This window comes from Triturus cristatus, chromosome 3_1 (genome assembly GCF_964204655.1).
Source record: "Triturus cristatus chromosome 3_1, aTriCri1.1, whole genome shotgun sequence".
In the NCBI taxonomy this organism is placed as follows: domain Eukaryota; kingdom Metazoa; phylum Chordata; class Amphibia; order Caudata; family Salamandridae; genus Triturus; species Triturus cristatus.
In genome coordinates this window covers 831,630,505-831,651,334 of record NC_140583.1, presented here as the reverse complement: position 1 = coordinate 831,651,334, position 20,830 = coordinate 831,630,505, and the positions used below count along the sequence as shown (strand labels likewise).

At 42.7% G+C, this 20,830-nt stretch overlaps 1 protein-coding gene across 1 annotated transcript in view; it reads left to right on the top strand.

The window, feature by feature from the left end:
* AGPS (alkylglycerone phosphate synthase) overlaps nucleotides 1-20,830 on the top strand; it is an 815,346-nt gene that overhangs the window by 429,560 nt on the left and 364,956 nt on the right. Inside the window, exons 6-7 of the mRNA XM_085645221.1 lie at nucleotides 11,716-11,787; nucleotides 12,245-12,324. Of these exons, the coding sequence (XP_085501347.1) occupies nucleotides 11,716-11,787; nucleotides 12,245-12,324 (152 nt within the window). The remainder of the gene's footprint in view (nucleotides 1-11,715; nucleotides 11,788-12,244; nucleotides 12,325-20,830) is intronic.

The window sequence follows — 20,830 nt, the reverse complement described above, 5'->3', positions numbered from 1 at the left end:
AGATAGTGGAAGGCCTGTTACAGGAATCCAGGATGCAAGATAGTACATTTCGCTTGGTCTTAATCGCAGATGGCGGACAACCCATCGCCATACCCCAGCCAAAAGTATAAGCACAACAAGATGAGAACAAGGGTAGTGACAACACAGTGCAAAAACTTACTGAGCATGTGGCCAACAAGTCATCAGACAGCAGGAATTTGTCAGCAAGAAAGAGGACCCATTATGGACAGAAATTCCACCATTTTCATCAGCGCAAGTGACCCTCAACATGGTCCACCCCCCAAACGATCAAAGAACGGTGAAGCTGAGAAAGAGTGTCCGAAAACGATTGAGGAACCAAAGTAGCAAACTACACAAAGCTTCAGTGCCAACAAATCAGGGGAAGGTGTCCTGGCAACATTGCAGTGTGCTCGTCTCAAATCCTTGAGGCCAATAAGCTGATTTGGATCCCGAATACCAAACCAGGGGACCCCATGATATCTTAAATAGGGGGAACATCATTTTGTTACTACAGTCCATTCCAGACTTGAAGTTCATCAACTCCTCTGATATCCGGTCAATTGAATTCCTTCAGCCCAGTGGGGATCAAGTATTAGAAGTAACCCACTTTGGTACATTTTGCCTCTCGCTCATTGGTGAATGCTGTCTTGACAAAAACAACACTACTAAAGGACTGGTGGATTAGACTAAAAGAAGACGTGATGAAAGGATATCCAGATGTGCTTAACTACCAGCTTAAACCTCCCATGCACTCGAGGCTAAAAAATGCTCACGGAATACAAAGTCTTTTAGGTTTAACTTTGTTTTTATTGACATTCTGCAGCAATGAAACAACATACATATCTAGTGATTCCTCCCCGCGAAAGTATCTGCATGCTTTTCCTAATATGAGTTCTCAATTGTACAGAAATGTCAAAAAGGAAAAACTTCCCTCCCCTTCCCACCCACGAACTGGTGTGCTTGGGCCAATCTCGTTTTTAAGCACTATATCAGGCAAGAGCGAGAGTGTGTAGATCATGATGCCGTAGGTGGCTCAATTGGGGCTGTGAGAAGGAGGCGCAGATATTTTGGGCATTCATTTCAGTGGCCAACAGAGATACTATTGGCTGCCAGACGTCCTTCAAACCCTCCGCGGAATTAGTGAGGGAATCCTGTATCCGTTCCATCCCTAACATGTGCCCCAACCTGTGTAACCACCCCGTATACGTCGGTCTTATCTGTGTCCCCCAATGCGATAAGATGTTTTGGAGTGCTGCCCCCAGAATCAGTCCCATTTGTTTCCCCCTCCTAGACCTTAGAGGGTAAGTCAATGAGTTGGGCAGTCCCAGCACTACATAGGCCGGAAACCGCAGTATTTGTGTCTTGAATTGCCGGTCTACGTCATCGAGAATCGTAGTCCAGTATCCTGTTAGTTCCCTGCACTCCCAAAGCACATGTACCAGTGTGCCCTCCTCCCCACAGCCCCGCTAACAAGTCGGAGTACGATCCGGGTTCCCTTTGTTAAGGCGTACCGGCATCAGTACCAATACGTGGCTATCTTGACTGCAGTTTCCCTGCTGGCGGTGTTGCGTGCAGTGTGGTTGGCCCGGTAATAGATGTCTTTCCATTATTTTCCTGTAAGGTCCCGACCCAGTTCCTTCGCCCAACGTTTCTGGCTGGCAGTGGGCGTTGTAGGAGCCTGAGGGCGCAACATATCGTGCAGTTCAGAAATCATTTTCTTGTCTGTAGTCTTCGTCAACGGCAATCTCTCATATTTTGTCAATTTCCTGTTCACTTTTGGCTGTACTTCTGTCTGGAGGAGCCAATGGCGGATCTGGAGGTAATGAAACCTCTTTGTTTCAGGGAGGCCATAATCCAGTCTGAGGTTGGGAAATTAAATACTCCCCTCTGGGTTAAAGAGGTGCCCTGCCACTTTGCATTCAGTGCCACTCCATGTCGCGAACGCCCTCACATCTAGCCCAGGTGAAAAGTCTTTGTTGTTCAGTAACGGGGTCATGGGATAGGGGAAGGACGCACATCCTCGTTTAGTGGTGACCCCATCCCAAACCCTCAGTAGCGTGTGTGTTATGGGTGAGCCCCGGAGATTTGAAGGCCTATCTCCACTCTTCAGAAAAGGGACTTTCCATAGAGAGAGTTTCGCTAGCGCCCTATCCTGAAACAGCCATCTCTTTTCAGACTCCGGTTTATTCCACTCTACAAGGTATCGGAGTTGTGCCACTCTAAAGTATTCCAGCACGTACGGGTTCCCCTAGCATCCCTCATCCGGCTGCAAATAGCCCAGTTTCCTTCGCATTTGGGGATGTGACCCTGCCCATACAAACTGCTGTATCACCTGTTGCAATTTATGAATAGTGCCCGGTGGGGGCCAAATTGGTGTTGTCGGGAATAGGTACACTGCCTTAGAAAGAATAGATATTTGAATTGCTGCTACCCGATCCAGAAGCAACAGCTGGTGATGTTTCCAGTTCTGTTGCTCCCTATTGATCTGAGAGGTTAACTTGGAGTAATTCAGCATGACCATTTGCGACACGGACGGGACCAGTTCAATTCCCAGATATGGGATGGTCTCTAATGTTATCCCTCGCTGGCCTAAGGGGAGAATCGTCGACTTCCCAACATTTACCCGGAATCCTGAGACCCTGCCAAAGGATTCTAGTTCCTGCAAGAATGCCGGGACCGATTGCTCTGGAGACGCGAGGGAAGCTATGATATCGTCCGCATAGAGGCTTATCGAATGTCTCTCTCAACCAAAGGGAATGCCGAGGATATCGGGATTATCCCTTATGTTCTGTGCCAGCGGCTCGATATATAGAGCGAAAAGGAGGGGCGACAACAGGCACCCCTGCCGTGCCCCCGTTTGGATCTCAAAGGGTTGAGATGATAGCCCATTTACTCTGAATACAAAGTCTTTTAGAGATTGTAGCTGACCTGGTTAACCAATATAAGGACTAGAATTTGCTGCGAGCCACCCTACTGTCTAAAAAATATTCCTGGCCATCTGAAGTGAGCATCGGCAAGAACCATGTTCATGATCTACCGCTAGAAATATGTTCATGGAGTATCCATGGACTCGTGCAAAAACTTGAAGATCCAGATATCATGGAATACTAAAGTGATTTTGAAATATTAATGCTTCAGTAAACATGGGCACAAGCAACTGCTTTGTGGTGGGCTACACTGAGCACCAAAACCAGCAATTAATTTCCGCTGCTTTGTATGCCCAATGAGTGGCTTAACAATTTATATCTCAATATCTCTGCAGGTCATGATTAAGGAGCTCTTGAAGGAATCACGGGTTCAAGCATTCAAACTCAGCACGCCATTCCTTGAGGACAATCACAATCTCCTGATCATTAAGGTTTAGATAAATCCAAATGCAACAGAGAGGAGGGCCAAGCTAAAAAGGTTAGCGAATATCTTATCAGATGTAAAAATAAATTACCCACTAATCGATACCCTTCTTACAGGAGACTTCAACAGAAACCTGTTTAGTGGTACAGAGGGCAGAGAAGACAACACATTAGACTAACTCTGTGTCATTCTGATACAAAAAGTGCATGCAAAAAGTCACTGGAATAAAACGTCTGACACATTATTTTCGGATTGTGAAACTTGGGACTCGGGCAGTTAAATGGTCGATTTGAGGGGCACTCTTCCACCGCTCCCACCCCCCTCTGGTACCCCCACCCCCCATTCTAGACATATGCAACTGAGAAGTCTATTTCATATATTGACTTCACTCTGAGCTCAGCTGCCTTTTTAAGGAATATTACCAGCTTTACTCTTGTGGGCCGCCTCGACAGTGGACCATTGTTTGAAAATAAATGTTTCTAAAAGTAACATTTTAATTATGAAGTGTAACAAAAGTAGAAAATCATGTAACTTTAAGTGGCAAATTGGTCCTGAAAAGCTGGAGGTGGTAGACTCATACCTTTATTTAAGGAAACTAATAGCTGGTAGTATGAAGAACAAACTTCATATTGGACATAGCACTTGTAAAGCTGCATCCCACGCTAATGGTTTGCGTATTTTTTACAGTGCTATGGGCAGAAGACATTTTTTACATCTACTGATGGTTTTTAAGGCAACAATTCCTCCAATCCTGCTGTTTGCGATTGAATCAATTCCTGGTAAGGACTGCAGTTTTTAGATAGGATTGAAGGTCAGATACTACTTAAAAATGTAACTTTAACACGTTCGTTCCAACGGCAGCAGTTAGACTGGGATTTGGCTTGATAAGTTCCTATATCCAAGGTTTATCCAGGGTTTACGCTGGGGTTATCAGTTAAAAAATAGCGATTCTGCTTCATTGAGAGGTTTCATGTGTCATGAAATCTTCGGTGATAAGGCAGGTAATTACTCTTTCTATTATGATTTCTCAATGGCACAAAAAAAAAATTGTGTACAAGAAGAATCAGTGATTACCCTTCCACCATTAGAATTTAAATCTCTCCTAAAAACTTTTAAGTGGCAAAACTCACCGAGAATTTCACAAAAATATTTATTTGGGAATTTAGAACATGGAACTTGATGTTTGCTCACTTTGTCGTATGAATCTTTTACCTCTAAACGACTTAACAGCAAACTGGTCCCACAATTTGAAAAATGGAAAAACTTGTAATCTGTGTAAGCTGAGCATTCAGACCCTGGACCATGTCTTGTTTGCCTGTCCAGCATTGGCTTTGAGTCGTCATTGCTGGGAGAATATCTTTTTTGTCCTAAAAACGAAGCAGTGTGTGTAAACCTTTTTAATTATTTTAAGGAGTTTATGTATATATTTTAAATCTTTTGCATAATCTTTTAATTGCACAATGATTAGCTGCTATTTACACAATGGGGAAATGTTGTGCTAGTTTCCCTCTTTGTTTTGGTAGTTAACTTCAAAACCCAATTGAAGTGAGATTTTGGAAGTATTTTGCACATTAACTGGCTACTACTGAATTGCTTTTTGCACAGGTTAGGATATGCTCTGTCATTCCTTTTTTCTTGCTGCTAATTTTAAATTGAACTTTTAGCCGAAGCTGAATTTTGGTCTCTATTTTGTATATGAACTGGTTGCTACTTACTGTCCTTTGCACATTCTAGGATATGCTCTGTTAGTTCAATCCTTCTGCTGCTAATTCCAAATGCTATTTTCTGCAGAAATGTTTGATTTTCTTTTCTTTTTTTTAAGCACTGAGGTTATGCATATTACTTTTATTTAAATGTTCCTGCTATTGTTTAACCCCTTCGCCGTGGCACGAATTTTGCCGCGGCGCTGGGGGGGTTTGGGGTGTTTGCGGCGCCGCCATGCTCGTGACGGAACCACTCCGTCATGAGCCACGGGCGCGCTGTGCTCATGACGGAGTGGTTCCGTCACGACTCCGCCCACTTGCATTGATCGCCCGCACAGGCGGGGAATCAGTGCCGCGTGGGCGGAGCGGCCGCCAACGGCCGCAGCATGACTGAACCACTCCGTCATGAGCACACGGCGCCCGTGACTCATGACGGAGTGGTTCCGTCATGAGCAGGGAAGGAGTTAATACGGTCTTAAACATATGCGGTCTTCTACTGTGGAGGTCTTTGGGCCTCTGTTTCTGCCGTGAGCTAAATGGTACTATTGTTGAAAATCTTAGTTATTTTGCTTATTGTGATCATTGACAATATCGACTTATCTAAAGGAATTCTAGCCCTGCTAATGCGGGCCTTTGATCATTTTATGATGGTCCGTGGAATGAGTTTTGTTGTGTTTTAATACTTGGAATATTATGCTTGCACCTTTTAATGTGGACCTCATACGAGTTCCAAACCTTTAACCCCTTCGATACGCATGACAGAGCGGTTCCGTCATGCGCGTCGGTTGCGTTGTACGCATGCCGGAACTGCTCCGTCATGGCACCCCCCCACGCACAGAACCTTCAGCACAGTGCGGAAATCTGCGCCGCGCTGAAGGGGTTAATAAAATATTGAATTGAATTGCCGCCTCGACAGTGACGATGGACCACAGCAAATCGATCTGTTCATTTGTGCCAATAAATTGGTGTATACTGTATACAGAAAATCTTAAAAGACTGAAATAAGATGAAAGGATTAGTTCAGAGGTGACAACTTGGATTAAAACCTAACAAAGAGCAATTGTGTAAACAAACAACGCTCCTGTTGTGCAATCAGACCTTCGTACGGACCAAATATTGAGAAAATTCCAACCCATGTATGGTGACTGCATAAAAACATCAGAGTGTAATGTCAAACTCAAACTAACTAGAAATCAGAAAACCCTGAAAAGAGATGTGAATCGCAATATGTGCAATTTTATTTAAAAAACTCTTCTTTCCGGACTGCGAAATTAAATGTAAAAATATCAAGGGAAAAATTCAGAAGACTGTAAGTCTAAAAAGATTGATGACTTTTGGGCCCGTCTCCTATACGCGAGCAAGATGAGGAACTCTAAACTATTCTGGTCGATGTTCAATCAAATATCAGTTGGAGGCAAGAGAGGTACCAACGCAAACATATCCAAATCAGCCTGAATTTTCCATTTGATGCTACACTTCTCAATATTCAACTCTCAGGAGTCTATAAAATCCGCTGCACCATTGCCTATGCAATCACATCAAGAGTACTACTCGGAAAAAAAGAAAACTTAAGGAACCCTGAAATAGCCCTGGCATTCACAGAGGTACTTTCCAGACTCAAATTGGTGAGAATGAGGAAAGACCGGTCCGAACAGCCCTTTGTCAGCTCTCTTGACAGCAGACACCTTGTTCTGGTCCGCAGTATTGTCCCCGTTTTGACACTATCTAGCATCAAATAAGATTCCAAAATCATAGTGACAGTTGATTATCCAACTTGTATTTAAGGGCAGTTTAAAATCAGAGCCCAGCCATTACCGCCTCATAGTGCTCATAGACAACGATTGCAAACTCAATGCAAGCCTTCTGCTTGATGATCTAAAAGCATGGGCAAGTGAAGGACAGATTGTCCCCAGAAACCAATGTTGCTTTAAAGATAACTGCCTCACCTCTACAAATGTAATGGTGCTGGCCTTGATTGCCCATAAGGTAATCACGAGCAGCTGTGTGTTTTATTTGTGTTTTATTGATTTTAAAGCAACTTTTAAATACATCCCTAGAGACGCCTTGTGGAACATATTGCTGGGCTGGAGCCTCCCCTCAAACCTATTGAGCAGCTGTACTCAAATACATGGGTGTGGGTAAAGCTGGGGGATGGCCCAAGCATCTCATGGAAGAACCCCTGAAACATGAGGCTGAAGCAGGGATTCGTGCTAGTGCCTGCACTATTCAATCTGTACATCGCCGACCTGTCTGAGGCTCTAGATGATGTCAACTGCCATCCCCCAAATTTGAGAGGCCAACACATGATATCTGCTATATGCTGCTGTTCTATGGGAGAAATTTGGAAGAGAACTGCTACTGGACCAGATCTGCTTGGTGAGATTGAATTTAAGTCTGACTTGAGCAGGCAACAATCTTTGGCAGGTGGAATATTGCTTTATAGAGTCTATAAAGCAATATTCCACCTGCCAAAGATTGTTGCCTGCTCAAGTCAGACTTAAATTCAATCTCACCAAGCAGATCTGGTCCAGTAGCAGTTATTTTCCAAATTTCTCCCATAGAACAGCAGCAACATACCACCTGTAGTTACCCGAGGTGGCTAAAGTCCAGGGTTGTAGCACTCAGACTGGAGGAATGGAATCTGCGGGGTCACACCCCAGTGAGTGGTGGAATCCCACAGAAAAAGAATAAATGGACTGACTAATCCGAGCAAGTAAACTATCATCCAGATTTGGTGAATTTACTTTTCCTTGCTACAGCAAAGGAAAGACCTACTTCAAAGAGACTTTAACTGTCATGGGGTCCGAACCTACCGCCAGGCTGTAATTGCAGGATTGAACCCAGAGAATACCACGCTAAATTTAAAAATTCTTAAGTTTTTTCAAGCTGTTGAAGTGAAACTAGATACATCTGATAACACCAATTTGGAAGCTGCATTTAAAAATTGATTTACCACCTAATCCTGTGGGCCTGCAAAGTTGTTTCCATATTAGCCTGTCACACGTTAATATTGTGGCTTGCTGCCACTTTGTCTTCTTTGCTCTTTGCATTTTTTCCATTGAACCTGTCCAATTTTGTGGTGTTGCTCTTCTTACCCTGTTCACTATTTTGCACACTTGGACCTTCTCCATCACAATGTAACCTCCTGGCCTGCTGCGTTTCTATTACAATGTTGCTGCTACCTTGCACTTTGCACCTTTTGTTAAGTACCTCATTTACTGTTCTCAATCTCAATATTGATCTCAACGTGCATTAACATAATAGAACGACAACTGCGGCACCCAATTAGGTTTGAGGTAATCTCACTTGTTTTTGCCAATACTAGGCATTTACTGTTGCTTCTGTTCTACTACTATTATCAATGTTCACCTCTTATCAGGCACTTCATATACAGCTTAGGGGTGGATGATCTTAAAGTGCAGGAAACATTATGGCGATAATGGTGGCATCTAACTTGGTCCGAGGTAACAACACTCGTTCCTGCCAAATTAAGGCATTGAGTTCTGCTGCACTTTGCCTCCAGTATTTTAAGCAACATGCTTATTTGGCGGAGCTCATTGTTTAACTTTTTTTATGATGTTTGTAAATTGTTGCCCATGTTTCTGCAAATATTGTATTTTAACCATTTTATTTTGTATGGCAGAGACTGGCTGCGTTCCTTTTAAGGTTTTAATTAACTGGACAATAAACGGTTCATTCATTACAAAATATGAGCTGATTTCATTCTTGAAGCTAGTTTTTGGTGCCCTTTTGTCTGTAAACTTATAGATGAAAAACACAGACCCATCAGTTTGATCAAGGTAGTCTGGCAACACAGCTCCATTGCTTCTAAAGGTTGTGGGCGTTTAGCCTGTATTGTTTTTGCTCAGAGTGCTAGTTATAACAGACAACACTGCAGGCTTGTTTTGGTTAAACATGCTAAAACGTAGATATTCCTTGTCTGCATACTTGTGTCAAAAAAGATCAGACACCAGAGAAGGCATATTATTTTCACATGCATGGAAGATTTGGGGAAGGCCCTGGCAATGTTTTCAGAAGGGGTTAAGGAGGGGGCTAATATTGATCCTTTTCACAGCTAATAATTAACCAGATAAATGTTAACTCAATTCACTAGAAGGAAAAGTAGAGAGCTCCTGTGAACTTTGTAATATTTGGTCAGATCAAAGACTGTATGTTCATCTCCTGTTTCACACAAACTGGGTCAATTGCTCGTATTCACTTTGAAGAACATTTTTTTATGGCTTACTTTGTGGGTCAGCTCCTCTATTCAACCTTTTTCAGCTGTTTAGGGATATCTTCGCTCTTTGTCCTAGAAGGAGGAGCTTGTGGACTGTCCTCAACATTTTTTATTTGCCTTTTGTATATACTGTTGTTGCCACATGGGTGATGTAAAAGTGCATCTTAATCTACATTTGTTAAACTGGATAGCCTAATTTCCGTAGAATCTGAATAAGAGTATCTGTTTGTCTGCTGAAGTAATCAATACACTGCCTGTCATCAAAGTCTCTCCAAGGAAAGTGTGGAAGAGGTGACTGGGTAGGGGTTAATGGTATAGTGCTATGGTAATGAGCTAGCACATTTTCCTCAATCTCTCTCTCTGCTGTTGTTGCATATGCGATAAGGTTTCAAAGCCTACTCTGTGCATTCTAGGTGTGCTTCAAGATTTAGAATATCTTGTATACATTGCTCCCAGTGTTAATCCCCAGGAATTGGAATATAGTTTATCAGAGATCATTAAGGAAGCCTTTGGTGTAATTTGATCTGGTTAACATGACCTTGACTTCTCTGAACACCTACTTAAACATTCACTTGTGAAGCACCCAAAAATAATTGCTTTCTTGGCACTCAATTTATGTAATCTGTGGGTATTTGATTTTTATTTCCATCTGGAGAAAATGTTTGTTTGATTTTACTGGTAACATGAGGCTTCTTTTGATAGAAATTATTGTTTCTAGGACATCGCGTTTTAATTTCCTTATAAATATATTATATGGTAATTTCCTTTTGTGGTCTGCACTCTGCCCACAAAGCTTCATTGTTTCTAAATGTTGTTGGCATTTAGCCTGTATTGATTTTGAATTTCTTCCTTTCGGAATGAAATACAGCTAACATGATCATCTTCCAAGTAGGGGCAGATTTGTGTATTAAACAATTGCACAAAAATATTCTTCATTGAAATATTCAGATAAACGGATGTCAAGAAACAAGTGTATTCAATTTCCTGTACGGTTTTAAAAGATAGTCTGCTAAAAAGAAATAATAGTTACTTTCCATGTTCTTAGTGCTTGTGGTGGTCACACGTGACACAGATTTAATTAAGGGATAGTGACTCATGAACTATCATTCAACCCCCATCAAACTTTGTGGTCCTCATCAAGACAAGATGCATGGAAAGCTGCTGTGCGTCAATTCTAAAATAGGGGTCAATTAAAAGCCGAAAAGGATAACCATATATGACACAGTACAATGGAATTATGAATTTCTCTAAAAATAATGCTGTGCTTACTCAAAGTGATGGCTAGTAGAGTACAAAGTGTAAGGGAAGCGTTCCTTTGGCTATGTAACATGCGTCAAAGTAAATATTCAAATACAGTCTGAGGAAGGGATGAATTTTTGCTGTGTGATCAAGGTGAAGTACTTCCAAGTTACTTAGGCAAGATGTACACAGTCATTAGGAATAAGAATTCAATTGGAATAATTGCACCCAGTATACTTATTCAATTATGTGCTGAATAGCCAGGAAACTGAGAGGGTGACCGTACCAGAAGATTCAGAATTTGTCCCACTAAAAATGTGTCCAATTGTATATGGTCATATCAGTTGTTCCTTTAACATCAGTTGCACTGCAACCTCCCTTTTTTAACTCTAGTAGTGGTGGGTAGCATGACGCTCATTACAAGTAAAAATTAATGCTTGTTGATTTTTGCCTGTATTGTATTTTTGTTGCAAACTAAGACCGAAAGCCAGTCCATCCTACCAGGCCAGTAGATGAGGAAGTCACAATGGTGACACTTGAAAGAGCATTATCATGGAAATAGTTAATCTGCAACTTAATGTAATATGTACACATGTATTAAATACTTTTGTCTTAACATTCGTTATCTTGCTGTAATCCAGGTTTAGCGTTTTACTTTAAGGGACCTATTCTTTCAACTATTGTAGCTGAGTTAAAAACTCTGGTTAATTGTTATCATATTAATCTGACGGCACATATCATTTCAGAGCGCCTCACTAGAGAGTAGAGCAAGTCAGATAACCAAAAATGCTATTGTGCTTGCTCACCTTGGATCCACGTAAGCACCGCCATTTCCATAGATTCTTTGAAACTGGTGGAAAGGTCTGAAAGTCAAGCATACCTTTCACTTATAAAATGCTGCATTTTTTTTAAAAGAGGGCCGGGTCCTTCTCATGGCTGAACATTTCCACACCGCTGGTCCATGAAGAGGAAAACTAATATAGGAGAGTTATCCTTCTAAAATAAATAATTTGCCATGCATTCATCTTTTATAAATCTTAATGATTTTTTTTATTTTGACAGGTGTCAGTGTGTTTATCAATCTGGTAAAAAAAAAGATCGCAATACAATACTATTCATATTTGCAATGATATGCAACAAATGATTTTGCCATTTGTTTTAAATTTTCTTTTACCTTTTCAACAGGCTCTCATGAAGACGTATGCAAGATCGTGGAACTGGCCTGTAAACATAATGTCTGTATGATACCGTTTGGTGGTAAGCGGCCATTTTCTTCTGGATTGCGTTGGGTTTGCTGTTTAGATATATCTTCCCGAGTTGGTGCTTTGGCTCAAATGCATTTTAAATGTGCAGAATGTGAGTTGAAACAAATGTAATAAATACATTCTACGCCTGCAACTTTTCCAATAATTGTATTTTGATCTACTCCTGTAAAGAGTGAAGTTAATTTTGTGACCTGTTGTGAGGAAAGCTTGAATTTATTCCAAATTTCATTTTGGAACAAATGAGTCCTTCGAAATTCCTACCCCCCTCACATTAATGCACTAAACTGGATAGCGCGCTCCCCTTCTACATTTAACACCATTTAGATGTGTTTGTTTTCTAAATCACGAACATTGAAAAGTACATCCTCATCTAACTTCATGTAGGAATGTGAGTCAACTTGAAACAGCAAGTTTACATTGTTCTTCTTCTTTTTTTTTTTTTTTAACAGGAGGAACCAGTGTCTCTAATGGTTTGGTGTGCCCTGAAGACGAGAGAAGAACCATTGTTTCACTGGACACTTCTCAAATGGTGGGTTATAAATGAGTAGTCTCCCGTTAATAAAGGTTTATACGAATGACATTACTGTTCACCAATTTAATATTACCCATTACGTCGTATTACTTAGTAACTGTTCTCAGATATGCAGCACAAATTGAAGTCCTCCATAGGTGTACAGGACTGGAAATGCAGAAGCAGGAGAATGCTTCCTTGCTCATTATTTCTATATTTCGGAAGGAAGACCAGCTGCAGTCTGTGTATTGCCATAGCATCTGAGCTAGAAGTTTCGTTTATTTTTGTATTTTTTAGCATGACTATCACTTTATGTGAATCCCAATTTTAGATTTTACATTTTTGTGTATTTTCTTCTTGTGCTTAGCCTTATTGTGTCAATTTTGCACATGAGAGAGTGCTTCAGGAAGATGTCAGACAGGGGACTGATCAGCACATGGAGCTGGTATCTTGTGTTTTCAGCATTTGAACAAAACTCGCTTTTTCCTCGACAACCGCCTAAGCATAATTTGTGTAATTTTCATGAAAATAATTAATTGAAAAAATTATGCAATATCACCCACCCCTTGAATCACAAAATGGTTTAAAGTTGACCCAAAAACGAATTGATATTCAGTCATATGTGACAAGATTGCCTCTTGTGGACCTATATTGGACGGCACTGCTTTAAACATTTTGTAAATTTAGCTATTTTTAAGTCTCTCTCTACTTGTTACTTTTTAAGGTCTCAATCTATAACTTTGGCTGTCTGTTGTTAAAGAACTATTACCTTTCATACACTATGCTAAGAGTCCACTTTAGGTCATCCCCGCTGCTCATGGTTCAATGACGTTCATGTCTCTCTGTTCCTTTCTTATTCAATGGCTTTTCTTCCTATTCTTGTGTTTGTCTCGCCCCTTGGAACGTTTCTCTTTACCATATTTCTGCTAGGTTGGCTTACATCCTTCCACTGCTGACATGATGTGACTACAGTTTTATGTGGCTTTTGACATTCCATTGAAGTTTTTCACTTTCCTCCCTCTCTTTCTCGTCCCCTGCTTTAATTTTTAAAATAAATGTAATACCTTTCTTCAATCCTTTTTTTTTTTTTGTTTTGATCTGCCAGCTGCTCTCAACTGCTAGGCTGATGGTGTTTAGACATATGCACCTGACCCTCACTTCCTACCCCATCTATATCCCACCACCATCAACATGACTCTGCCTATCATCCTTCCCTTTTTTGTCCATTTTCTATTTTGTAAAAAATTTTTGGGTGAGGATCCGGTAGTGGCACACTTCTTATAGCCAGTCAGTTTCCCCTAAATAGCGCCGCATCCCATGCATACTTTCTTTATTTTTTTTAATACTCTCTGTTTAGGTGCAGAATTATAACTATAGTATATAAAAATACCAATTTAGTTTCTCTAGACATCACATAAAAACAGTTTAGCAGAATCAGAGGAATCTTGGGTGAGTCGCAAAGCACCCACCATGACCTCACCATCTTCACGTCGCCTCATCCTCTAGGGAAAGATAGATGTGGGGTGCTCCATGTGTAAACCAAAATATTCACAACATGGACCCCAAATTTTGGCTAGTTTCCTTAGGCACCGTCTAGCTGGATAAACTGTCTTCTCCATCAATTCCCAGTTCTCCATGCCCTCAGCAATTCCACCTTAGTAGGACTTCTGTCGGACTTCCACATTTTACCCATATTACGCTTGACAATGACACATTTCATATGTAGCAATTCTCCTGCATATTCAGATCCATCCCACTCCCCACTGGTGCCAAATAAACATGGCTTTGAATCAAGTGCATTTGCGATCCTCAGCACTCTTCAAAGAAGATGGGTAATCCTTCCAATAATTTTTAATCACTATGCAATCCCCACTACTTGTACCCAATCTGCAGCCATCTCTTTGGCACGTTGCTGTGGTTAGTCAGCCCATGCTCCAAAATTTCTTGGGTGAGTAGTAGGACCTGTGCAGACATAATCTGGATGAGCCTCAGGCGAGTCTGTAGTGTGATCTTACAGGGAGCCATTCGGCCTCCACCCATTCTTCAAGCTCCAGATGTCCTATGTCCCTTTCCCATTGTGTTTTCTTTTGTTTAATGCCGTGAAGTGATCGGTGGTGTTTATTACTAGTGAGTTATATATATTGGAAACTGTGTTTCTTCCCATTGGCTGCAACACCTTTGCTTGCAAGGGTTTGAATGCTGATAAAGACAACAGTGTAATGCAATATTGATCTGGTGCGTGATGCAGCTGTATTTATTTAAAAAACTAAATTGCGATTTTTGTCGATTTTATTCTTAGGGTCTCGCATGACTTTTAACTGTTTAGGTCCCCAAACGTTTCCCCTTTTAAAGATGCCTTTTAAATGCCATTTACTGACCCTGAAGATGTGACACTTGAGGTATCACCTTACTGACCTATTGCAGTGTTTCACTGGTTAGTTTGTTTTTCCTTCCTATCCACATGAGCGCTGCCTTCCTGCACCAAAGTGCAATTCTAGTGGGTAAGGGTAGATTGTGTGGGTAGTGGCCGACATAAAGATAATGAATTAATGTTGACTCGTGGAGTACTGCTTTTTCCCCTAATTGAGGGGTCACTCCTATAAGTCATTAATGTTTAGAAATTGAGAGGCCCAGGAGTATAGGCAGACATCTGCCATACCCAAACCACCATTATAGGTAGACTGTATGCATCTGAGCCAAGATCATTTTGCCTTCCCATACAAAGGTCAAGGATAAAGATGTAATCTTAGTGAAGGAACATTCTCCAGTATTAGGGTGTCTTTCATCGATTCACATGCCTGAATCATTCCCCGTCGTCGGAGTGGGAGTCCCACGGTACATAAAAAAGTAATAATTATGCACATAATAACCAAAAATAACATTGGTAACGTAAAACCAGGAAGTAAATTAGCCCTAAGCTACAAAGAAAAACTTCCACACTTATGACTATCATAGTCATTATGTATAGTCCAAAGTGCAGCCAATCAGGCAACAGCACCCACCAGAATGCTCTCCTCCAGAGGCTCAGGCTCTCAGATTTTCTACCGCACGTCGTGTGAAGGGAGTCTCCCTGAGCTCTGCTCAGTACTTCACTATTTTTTCTGGTTTTTTTCTTCTCTTTAGAATGTCATCTTCTAAGAGATCTCTCTTTAGACCTTGTGAATCTTGTGGGAAGCTCCGGCTGTTTTCAGAAGACCCCAACAAGAAGTGCATTTACTGCCTTTATCCAGATCATGAGGTGAGAGATTGTAAAATTTGCAGGACCTTCCCTCAGAAGACCCTCAGAGATAGAGTAGGGCGCCTACTTCTGTGGCTACCAAAGATTAAATACCAGGATAACCCCTTATATGAGATGGGAAGTGTGGCCTCTGGTTCATCTATATCCTCTAGGAAGAGGATGGCTGAGGAAGATTCATCTTCTCCTGGGGCTAAGGTGTCGAGAAAAGTTCAACCCCCTAAGGGTTCTAGCTTGCCTTCTTCTTCAAAAAAGGCTTCTCCACCTTCAAAGTTTAAGCCTGTTACTCCCCCGAGAAAGACTGGAAAGTCTCTTTCGTCAAAAAGACTTCCTGAGAAAGATTTCCCTCAGCAAAAAGCTCCGTTGTCGACAGCGTCGTCGACGGCTCCTCCATCGACTATTATTATCGTCGACGCTACTTCTACGTCGACAGTTACCTTCTCGTCACCGAGACCCAAGATGATCATGTCATCAGCTTCATTTCCGTCGACGCTGGTCTCTGTTGCTGTTCGACCCATCTCGTCGACGAAGGAGATTTCATCTATCGTCAGCGCTCCGTCGACGGCGAAAGTTAAGAAGATCTCGTCGACGACTGCCTCGTCGACGATCGCTTTGGCGATGAAAACTACCTCATCGACGACCACCTCGTCGTTGAAGACTGCCTCGCGTTGACGACTTCCTCGTCGACGAAGACTGACTCGTCGTTGGCGGCCACATCGTCGAGGAAAATTGCCTCGTCGTCGACTACCTCCTCGGCAGCGAAAATTGCCTCGTCGTCGACTACCTCCTCATCGACGAAAACCGCTGCCTCATCGACAATCACTTTCCTGACGCCAGCCCCATTGGCGACGATATTGTCGACGGTACACTCGTCGACGCCTCTTTTGTCTTCTTGCACAGACTTGCAAGTTTGGTCTGCAACAACGGCTACTGTCTCCTCTGCCCTGCCTACGACGGCGGCTTCTTTGCTACAAAGACGTGGCTCTTAATTGGAAGCTCTCTCCCCATTGAAGTTGCCTGAACAATTGCTGGATTCTGAGGAGGACGAAGAGGAATCCGAAGAGGACGACAGATTCCGCACTGCTAGAAGTCCATCGGAATTGCTTATTAAGTATCAAGACGACGACCAGGAGGAAGAACCTTTCCCTGAGTCTGAAGCTCTAGCTCCTGTCACCGTTCCCACAACACAAATGCCTTTGGCCCTGCTTAATAATATACAATACATGTTGGACGACTATTATCGCCGTTTTCCTCCTTCTGAATCCGCAGAGTCTATTCCATTAACGCCCATGCCTAAGGTTTCTGCATCTTCTTTAGGATCTCCTAGACCACCTTCTCCAGGACCATCTCATCATTCCCATGATGCTAACACCACTGACGATGACAGAGAAGAGGGAGAAGTGGATGATAGGTCTGTTCTTTCGGAGTGGGACGAATACCAAATTCAGACTCCATCATCGTCCGCTCCAGCTCCTGTTGACTCTCCTCCAGTAGATATCAGAGGATTTCATCTCCTTATGGAGAGGGCGATATAAAGGTTTCTCATACCAATGGATACAAAGAAGGATGATTGCTTTCTCTATGATTTTAAAGATCCACCACGAAGACAAATACGGACCATTCCCATCATAGACTTCATCTGGAAGGAAGGGTTGAAGATCATGACAGCACCTAATTCTCTTCCTGCAGTCTTGCCTCGATTAGACAAAAAATATAAGGCACCAAGCAACTCACCTGCATGCCTCATAGGTCAGCCAAAAGCTGACTGTCATCGCCCAAGCGGCGCAGAGATGGGCCAGGAACCCCTCTTCGCCTATAACAGCTCTGCCAGACAGGGATGGCAGATGGCTGGATTCGATTGGGAAGAAGGTTTCCACTATGGCAGCGACGACTGTCCGTGCTGCAAATTCCCTAGCCATATTAGGGAGATATAACAGGCAGATGTGGTCGGACATCTCCCCCTACATTAACATGCTGCCAGAACCTTCCGAGGTCTTGAAGATCTTACAAGAAGGAGAGTGTACCTCTGCGGAAATAATTGACGCAGCCGTGGATGTTGCATCCACAGGATTGAGACAGTTAGCGGGTGCAGCAGTGCTAAGGAGACAAGGTTGGCTGAAATCTACATCTTTTCGCCAGAGGTCCAAGCCAAAATTATTGACATGCCGTTTTGATGGGGAGTTACTATTTGGCCAGCATGTCGATGAGGCTCTTCAGGCTATTAAAAAAGACACAGAGATGGCAAGAACTCTTGGTAGCCTTCAATTTCGCAAGTCGTCCTTTCGAGGTGCTAAAGGACGTGGATCCTTCTCCAATAGGGGAGGTTACAATCAACAAAGGTCATACCAAACTTCTCAAGGTAATCAAAGATATCAGCCCTACAGGCAGCAGTCATACGGACAGCGAGGTAACTCCTACTCGCAATCAAGAAGGAAGCCCTCCTACTGTGGACGGGATTCAACTAAAAAACAATGAGATCCGCCACCTGCCACCATTTCTGCCGTTCCCCCAGTCAAAAGTTGGAGGAAGAATATCCCAATTCTACTCGAACTGGTCCGCAATTACAACAGACAAGTGGGTTCTGGATATAGTGGGCAGAGGCCATGTTCTAGAGTTCATAAAGATTCTCCCAAACTCTCCTCCCAAAGGACCACCTCCTGCTTATCTCGAGGAGCTTTTTTCCAAAATAAATCTGACGATTCAAAAAGGAGCAATCGAAAAGGTCCCTCCTTTACAAAGAGGAACAGGTTTTTATTCGAGATTTTTCCTGATACTAAAAAAGTCGGGAGAATGGCGCCCCATTCTCGACCTTCGCGCCCTCAACAAATACCTGAAAAAGTTATCTTTCCGAATGTTAACATTTCAAGAAATCCTTCAACTGCTTTCGGCGGTGGATCACATGGCCACCCTCGAATTCCAAGATGCTTATTTTCATATGCCAATCCTACCCAGACACAGAAACTTTTTACGGTTCAGAGTGGCTGGCAGGGACTTTCAATTCAGAGTCCTTCCGTTTGGACTACGATCAGCACCCCGTGTGTTTACAAAGGTCCTAGCACCCCTGGTAGCACACCTTCGTCTGGAAGGAATTCAAATTTTCACATACTTGGACGACTGCCTTATCAAGGAGAGTTCTTCAAACCACAAACGCACATGTTCAGAGATGCCTGTCACTGTTCCAATCTCTGGGTCTCTCCATAAACTTCGAAAAATCTCATCTGATTCCATCACAGAAAAAGACCTTTTTGAGAGCCACATTGGACACCCAGCTAACTCAGGCCTTCATCTCAAAAGAAAGACATCCCAAGATCTGTAAACCAGCTCACTTATTGCTATCAAAAAGATGCGTTTCAGTCCGACTGTACAAGTCTTTCCTAGGGATGATTTCTTCCTGCATCCCCTTGATACCCAACTGCCGTTTCAGAATGAGACAATTGCAAGAAGAACTCAACCTTCAATGGTTGCAGATTTCGGGGTCTTTCGACTATATTGTTCGCATCTTTCCTCGGATGCGAGAAGCCTTCCTTTGGTGGACTCAAATAAAGAACGTAAGGGAAGGATGTGCATTCCTGGCCGTACTGCCGAATTTCACTATAACCACAGATGCTTCCCTCGAGGGATGGGGGGCGCACCTTTAAGGGATGACGGTCAACGGCAAGTGGAGCATCCAACAAAAGAAGTGGCATATCAACCTTCTGGAGTTGCAAGCCATTTTCTTGGACCTGAAGTCATTTTGAATCGTCATTCGGGGAGCCTCCGTACTAATTCTAACAGACAACACTACAAGTATGCATTACTTAAACAAGCAGGGAGGGACGAAGTCAGCCCTACTATCTCAACAAGCTCAAGAGATCTGGGACTGGGCGATTCGTCACAAGATCAGCCTTTCAGCTATTCCTGTTCCAGGAGTCTCCAATGTTCTCGCGGATTCCCTCAGCAGGTCAACAATATCCAATCACGAGTGGGAGCTACATCAACCAACTTTAAACCGAGTCTTTCTGGAGTGGGGCCACCCCGATCTAGACCGGTTTGTGACCAGCCAGAACCGCAAATGCCCATCCTTTGCAAGTTGGGTTCCCCACAACGACACATGCGGGAATGCGTTTTCGATGAATTGGTCGCAGATATATGCCTACGCCTTTCCTCCAATTCCGTTGGTTCCCAGAGTTCTCCGCAAAATCAAGAAACAACCTTGCTGCGTGATACTCATTGCTCCCAGATGGCCTTGCCAATACTGGTTCACCGAACTTCTCCTTCTCTCGGAGTGTGATCCCATACAGTTTCAACCAATACCGAACCTTCTGTTCTTCCAGAACGGACGGATCTGTCACCCGGACCCAGCATCTTTGAGATTAGCAGCATGGCTCCTCAACACCTTGAACTCGCACACCTAAATATTCCTGCGGACTGTCAGGAACTTTTAGCTAATGCTGAAGCGCCTACTACTATTAAAACATACAAGCTAAAATGGAAGAGATTTTGCATGTGTTGTCAATCTGTCAATATACATTCGATTCATGCAAAACCAGAACAAATTTTACCGTTCTTTCTTCACTTGGCAAGATCGGGCCTATCCCATTCTACTTTGAAAGTGTTCTTGGCGGCGATTTCAAGGTTTCGGCAGGATGGATCTAATTCTCTTTATTCAAATAGTCATTCAGCAATTCTTCAAGGGATTGTTTCGGATGTTTCCCCCTATTCGGCGTCCACCTCCATCCTGGAATCTTAATGTAGTGCTTACACAACTTATGCGGCACCCCTTTGAACCTATTCATAAAGTGGACTTAAAGTTCCTTTCATGGAAAGTTTCTTTGCTATTGGCTCTGACATCAGCAAGGAGAGTCCGTGACATTCAAGCTTTCACTATTAAGCCGTCTTTTCTTCAATTCACCTAAAAATCAGTAGTGCTACACACCAATCCCAGCTTCATGCCAAAGGTACCTGCGGACTTCCACCTTAATGAACCAATAATTTTAAAGACATTCTTCCCAAATCTGCTGGCCACTGCGGAAAGGGCCTTGTATTCCCTTGACATCAGAAGATATCTCAAGTTCTATTTACAAAGGACTGCAACAATCCGTAAATCGGACCAACTGTTTGTGGCCTATGGTAGATTACGTCAAGGATATTCTGTTTTCCAAACCGACCATAGCTGGTTGGATTTCTGCTGCAATTTGTCTATGCCATCAACAGGCGGGAAGACCTTTGCAGCCAACCCCAAGATCGCATTGTACGAGAGCAATTTCTTCATCTACCGCTCTCTTTGCTGGTGTGCCTCTTCATCAAACC